Source organism: Leishmania infantum, chromosome 10, assembly GCF_000002875.2.
Source record: "Leishmania infantum JPCM5 genome chromosome 10".
Classification (NCBI taxonomy): domain Eukaryota; phylum Euglenozoa; class Kinetoplastea; order Trypanosomatida; family Trypanosomatidae; genus Leishmania; species Leishmania infantum.
Window position 1 is genome coordinate 188,557 of NC_009394.2, and position 6,573 is coordinate 195,129.

Here is a 6,573-nt window from a genome sequence, read left to right on the forward strand (position 1 = left end):
TCCCTCCCCCCTCCCCTCCCTGCCTCATCTCTCTCTTTCTCTGGCTGCGTGCCCTCCTTCTGTCTTCTGTTTTCCTCTCATCCAGCGTGTCCCACTGGACAATGTGTGGCACGCGCACACCCGCGCAAGCACGGAGAGCGGCGCACACTCAGCACCAAGAATTAGAGAAGAGACTTGACACACACTAAACGAAACGTCTGTGCATAGAGTCCTTTGCTTTCGCGCAGCCTTCACAATTTCAGCAGCAGCGGCACTGTTTTGTCTCTGTGTGTGTGAATGTGTCTGACGGGGTGTTGTCATGCGTCGTGTCTGCACTCCACCTCACGGTCTCGGCGAGGGTATTCAGGAACCGGTACCCCACAAGAAAGCGAATAGAAGCGCCGTTGTTCCCCTCGATGTAGTGACATCGCCGCCACCGGCGCAGGCAGAAGGTCAAGAGCACTCATCACCGTCGTCAGTGATGCTCTCCTGCAGCAGCAACGACGCAGACTTGTTCTGCTTTCCTCACCTCAATGGAGATGCAGCCCCCACATCGCCACCATCGCAACCGCCCTTGACGCCGGAGCGACTCCTGGCGCTGCAGCAATCTGCGTCGGACCGCAATCTCGTAGCATTGGCACCTGCGACTACGACGGCACTGAACACCAGCGAACGACGTACGGGCACTACGGTGTTGGGTGCCACTCATCTCGGTGGCGACACCGATCAGGTCATCAGACAGCGCCAGGAGCGGGTGATGTCGTGGTTAGCCGGTTCGTCTACAGCCCCTAACCCCCCGCTAGACAATGCGGACGATGGCGCCATCGACGCAGCACTTCGCGGCTCGGGAGTACCTGACGGGTCACACACACCTCCCCGGCTGGTGGCCGCATCCGTTCTCGCTCCTGATGTCGCCTCTGCGGAGCCCCTCTTGCCCTCTTATGCAGGCTCTGCTGGCGTGGTCCTCCGCTCTCCGACTTGCATCGAGCGATCCTCGCATTCGGCTGTGGTGCCGGTGTGGTGCGCGCACGACACCCGAGCGCAGGCATGCTACTCTGCCGCCGAGAGAGTCGAGGAGGGCGACGACAAGACATCATCAGCTGCACGAAGCGCGCCTCTGCGACAGACAAGGTTGCTGGAGAGCAGCCGCAGTTGCAGCGGCGCGTGCTGCACGCCCCCTCGCTCGTCACCACACCCGTGGAGTCCGTCGGCGCTACACACGTGCGACGCACAGGGGGCACCGGTAACTGCGTCAGACTGGCCGACAGTTTCCATCGCTCGAGACTCGCCGAGGCATACACCAACGCCTCTGGCCTCGGTGCTGTTGCCTTTCCTGACTTCTCCGACACCGCGGCGGCTGTCCGTTGTATGCGAATCGACGAAGGACTGCTTCGCCCCATCCCCAGCTCTGTCAGGGGCCTTACGCGATGCAAGGAATCGAGAAGCACGGCGGGAGCCGCCGCTGGCTCTCTCCGTCCAGGAAGCTGTCACGGCCGCCTCCGCACCGCGCGCCACCAGCAGTCACGGCGACGGTGAAGACCCTATCGCTCTGCGGGTGTGCACGCTCTCCGGCCGCACGCTGCGGGTAACGGCAGACCGGCGGTCGAGCGTGGCCGTGCTGGCGCAGCGCGTGGTTCAGTACCTGAAATTGCGAGGAGCACAGGTGCAGCTGAAGTACGCCCGGACTGGCCTTGTATTCGACGCGGGGACATCGGACATCAGCGGTGTCGAGACCTCTTCTGCGACGGCGAACATGCGACTCTGTGACCTCCCGGCGTTTCAATCTTCCGACGTGTTTATTGTGCTCCTCCGGGCACAGCGGGGCGAGCCATCACCGTTGGCGCTCTTACCGCCTCGACTGTCGGCGGCCGGGTGGCTATCGGGCCGTTCCCCTTCTCCTAGGCCCTCGTCGGCGCCGTCTCCAGTGCGCCTGTCTCGCCGTCATGCCACCGCAGCGAAACGCGCACGCCAAGGCGCGCTGGCGCCGTCGCTGCCGGCCCTCACCATCGCAGAGTCACCGCCCCCTCTGGTCAGTGGGCATAGAGCTCGTGGTCTATGTGGCGCTGCTTCTGTGCCGCCGCTGAAGCCTGAGCCGGCGTCTCTGGTCGAAGCAGCTCTGGCACCCGCTGTGCCCGGCTCATCACACCCTCGCGCGGTGGTGCATCTTCCGTCTTACACCCGAGAGAGGGGAAGCACAGACGCCATGACACCGGGATGTGCTAGTTGATGGCACAGCCGGTGTCCGTCGTGTCGCAGGCGCTGACAACCGCGCCTGCTGGGCGCGGGGTTGTGGTCTGTCAGCCAGGCGGCCGCGCAGCCTGCTGTTAGCACGTTTGCGGCGAACGACCCGGTGTGCGAGAAGGTGGGGCGCACGTCCGCTAGTTCCTATGACTGCTTCCTCCCCCTCTTGGACAGATCACGAGCACGCCGCATGTAGCGCAGCAGCATTCGCCGAAGTCGGAAATGTGGCTGTGCGGCACCGCCGTTTTCTTTGTTCTTGTTGCGGTTTGGGGGAGCAGAGGCGTCCGTGAACGTCACGATGCGTTCCTGCCTTGCCCGTTGTCTTCTTTTTTTTTTTGAAAGAGGGGGCTACTTGTTGTGGCTACTGCTGCTTTTCTGTCCCGCTTGCCTCTCCACTCTCTGTTCTTCTTTCTTGTCTTTTTTTTTGCCGGGGATGAGGGGTTGGGGTGGCTGGCAGGGAAAGGGACGTTGTTTCGCCGACTCTCACTTCTGGAGCGCTCGAGGTGTACCGTGGAGAAGGTGTCGCACAAGCCCCTCCCCACCCGTCTCTCTCTCTCTGTCTGTGGATGCGTGTGTGTGTGTGTGTGTGTGTGTTCCTCCCGATGCGTTTTCATAAGGGCACCACAGCGGCGTTCTCGCAGACGCTGAAGACGTCGGCACATGTATGAGACGGGCTACTGACGAAACAGAACCCAGAGGCGGTGTAAGCCCTGCTCACGTCGAGGCGCGTAGTGGGAGACCTGCCCACGCCCCAGCGCAATAAGCGGCATTGCCTGTGTTGTCCTTCCTCTTCCGCCGATTCGCCCCTTCCCTCCCAACTCTTTATCTCATCCTTCCTGTCCTCTGACCCTTCTCGAGCTCCAACGTTGACAGCTGCGAGTGATACAACGCGTATCGCAGAATACCGCCCCTGCCTGCCTCTGGTCCTTGTCGCGCCGCACATCGACTAACAGGCAGTCTCTGTATCACCGACGCACGACTCACCTGCGCGCCATCGCATCCATACACAGCCCATACACACGGACGACTCATCTATAATCGTGTCAGTCTGCGCTTCACTTTATGTTTTCTTGTTTCTTTTCGTTGTTGTCGTTTGTGCGCAGGCAACCACTCGTGGCGCAGCTGCGCATCTGATCCGCTCGCGCGGGTTGGCGACTTATCGTCTTTGCCCAACCCACTCATATCTCAGCGCACCGAACTCGCCAAGGGAAACGAACCACTCGCGCATAGAACCGGAATGCCGTGTCCACCTGGAAGTGGTCTGGCTGTTGCGCTGGCAATCAGCTTCGGCACCATCGTCTTCCTCGGCGGCAGCTTCCTGTACGAGTGGTACACGCAGCGCAGCGAGGGGGGGCAAGCGAAGGAGGCTGAGACGGGCTACTACCGCCTGCCACCGCCCAAAGACTGCGCCGCGGCGTGTGCGAACGCGATCGAGGAGGATCTGCTGGAGCAACGCCTGGAGTTTGGGGGCGGTCTCAGGCGGCAGGATGAGTACAGCAGCGGTCGCCGCAGTCGCCGTGGGATGTGCGTGTGCTGCTTTGAGCGGCGGCAGCGGTTCATGTTTGTGCTGTGCCGCCACATCTGCCTCTGCGAGCCCTGTCTCATGCAGGCTGCCCGCACCTACGAGGAAACGGTGTTGTTCGGAGCGTTTGATGGCCCGGTGAAGATGCCGTGCCTTGTGTGTCGCAAGGTCAGCTACATTGTGAAGATATTTGCGTCATAGAAGGGCATCCCAATGCGAGTGTGCGTCTTCGTGCGTGGGTGAGTTGGGAGGTACAGATGCAGGGTGCGGCGTGTCGGCGGTGGGGGTAGGGTGGGGAGCGTATTCTGTAGTGTGTGTTGCCAGTGCTCATGCATCACTACACCGGACGCGAACGCACCCGTCAATCCTCCTCCTCCTCCTCCTCCTCTCTCTTATCCGTGCCACTGTTTTCCATGATCCTCTTTTTTTTGTTGCTTCAAATGATCTGCTCACTCTCGCGCTTCTTTCCCTCTCTCTCTGTGTGCACGTGCGTCCTGTGGATCGACCCATGTGTCACCGCACATGCGACTACACGATGCGTTCATGTCGGCCATGATCGGCTCACGCAGCGCGAGCCCTCTTTATCTCTTCGCAGGCGAGCGTGCGTGCGTCTCTTTATCGGGTGTGAGTGTTCTCCTCGCGCGCGCGTATGCTGCCTCGGCCTGCCGTTCGACCCCGCGCACAGCGACGGACGGACGGGATAGAAGGAAAGGGAGAGGGAGGGAAGGGCCGAACGGCTAGCGTGAAGATGCGATACTGTTCGCCGGCGGCTCGTCATTTTGTTGTTCTTTTTCTTTGCACCCGAACCAAGAGGGGAACGCCTTTGCCGGGAGGGAGACGGTGGGTGCGAGACGCCCAGGATGCCGTCTGGGAGGCTCGGTGTGATCTCACTCCTCGCACGCCTCTCGGCCTTTTTTTTGTTGTTTTGCAGTTGCTGTTCACTTTCTCATGCACGCGCACATGTAGATCGGCTGCCAATGTTGTAGCGACTACTGCTGCCACATGGAATGCATGGCACGGGCCAGCCCACCAAACCCATACGGACACACCGCAGTGAGCTGTCAGAGCATCACTGCAGTCGAAAATTTGTGCAGCCTCGTGCAGTGCGAGCTCTCCGGTCTGCAGCCGCGCGAAGGGCCGTGCACCTCCTCTTGCTCTTTCTCTCTTCAAAAAAAAAGCAGACCTTCGTCTCATTAAACGTCTTGCCGCCTCCTTTCGGGGCTCATGGCCGCGCCCCTCTCCTATATATCACCTCAACAGGCTTGACAAGGGGAGGGAGCACGCGACACATCGGGTGGGGCGCCGCACAGAGGTCCATCCTTCACAACGTCGGAACTGAGAAGACGTGTGGCTGCTTCAACGTTTTTTGCTCTCTTTGTTGTTTGTTTCGGTTGGCGCTGTCTTGCAGGCTTCCGGGCCGAGCGCTACGGGCCCTCCTCGTTGCGGTGCGGGGGTCACACATGCATCAGTGGTTCGCAGGTTTCTCCTTTTCGTCATTGGCTACACACATTCGCTGTCCCGTCCTGTCCCTGTGTGTGTATGTATCTGCCCACCGTGTTGGACGCAGACTCAGAGAGACACACGCACAGGCTGTACTGAATCTGGTGACCAAGAGAAGGATCACGTTCGGTCGGTGGAGGCGCCGCAGCTCGCAAGGCTTTCTTGACGGGTGCTGCTGCGTTGCTGATGTTTGGAGTAGTTTGTCTCCGGCGGCGACAGCCCGCGTGCCGCCATGAGCAGAACCTAACGACGGCCCGTCGTCGTCTTGCACGTCCGGTGAGAAAAAGCGAGGATAAAGATGACAAGGCCGCCGCGAAAAAAAGAGGAGCAGTGGTATTGGAACCGACCGCCTCCCCCCCCCCCATCCTCCACGCGGCGTCCTCGTAATCGATGAGGAAGAGCTCATAAACGCGGGCAGCGACGTGTTGGCTATGAAGTGCACCGCGATTGGCGGGGCGATGCGTGTACTGCTATGAGCGTACCCCCAAACTCATGCTTTTCGAATGACTGCATCTGTGCCTGTACAATGCAGGCCGGACTTACATCGGATTGTGTGCCCTACGTGGGCACGAGGTTGCGCAGTAAGTTTGCCGGACCGATGCGGTTGTCGCGTCCGCTGTGCAGCGAGGTCGGCGCAGTCGGCAAAACAGCCCGCGCCCAAGCGCAGCTGCTGCCGTCGGTGGCGGATGTGCCGTCCTTCCTTTATTACTCCATTTTGTGTTTCCCGTGGCGGTTTTTGTACGTCTCATCATTGGACGCTGTCTCAATCATGCACACACACGGCCATTTCTCCGCTCTTCACCTCTGTCTCGCAACCTCCATCAGCTCGCTGCGCACACACGCAGTGGGGAAAAGCCTCGCTTAAGGCTTCTGCCCTGCTGTCTCCCTCGGACTTGCATTGTGCCGGTCTCCTGCTGTCGTTGGTGTTGTCGCCATCCCTTCGCTCGCACATTTTTGTTGTGGTGTGGCGTGCACACTTCTTCTGCGTATTGGCGTGTGTGCGTGTGTATGTGCGTTTGTTGCCGGCGCAGCAACTGCTGCTGCTGCTGCTGCATCTCCTCCCTCCTTCCTTTGACCCCCTCCCCGTTATACGCTCGCCAACTCGTATCCCTGTGCTCACCAGAAAGGACGTTAGTCGTGGCTGTTGATTTCATCGTCATGGTCAGTGCCTTTCTTCTCTCTTTCTTCCGCTTGCCTTCGACCTCTCTCTCTCTCTGCCCTCCACCTCTCCTCCTGTCACCGGTGTTTGCCGTCCGCACACGCTCGTGCAACCAGCACACCGAGCCAATCACGACAGACATCACGCACACACAAACAGGCAGAGAGATGGC

At 60.2% G+C, this 6,573-nt stretch overlaps 2 protein-coding genes across 2 annotated transcripts; both read left to right on the forward strand.

The window, feature by feature from the left end:
• Window positions 1-298: 298 nt before the first annotated feature.
• On the forward strand, window positions 299-2,206 carry LINJ_10_0440 (hypothetical protein; the record flags this gene model as incomplete). Its single annotated transcript, XM_001463654.1, has 1 exon — window positions 299-2,206. The coding sequence occupies one exon, from the start codon at window positions 299-301 to the stop codon at window positions 2,204-2,206; it is 1,908 nt and encodes a 635-aa protein (XP_001463691.1).
• A 1,251-nt stretch (window positions 2,207-3,457) lies between these two features.
• On the forward strand, window positions 3,458-3,943 carry LINJ_10_0450 (hypothetical protein, unknown function; the record flags this gene model as incomplete). The annotated part of the gene is made up of 1 exon (XM_001463655.1): window positions 3,458-3,943. One exon carries the CDS (start codon window positions 3,458-3,460, stop codon window positions 3,941-3,943), a length of 486 nt encoding a protein of 161 aa, XP_001463692.1.
• Between the last annotated feature and the right edge of the window lie 2,630 nt (window positions 3,944-6,573).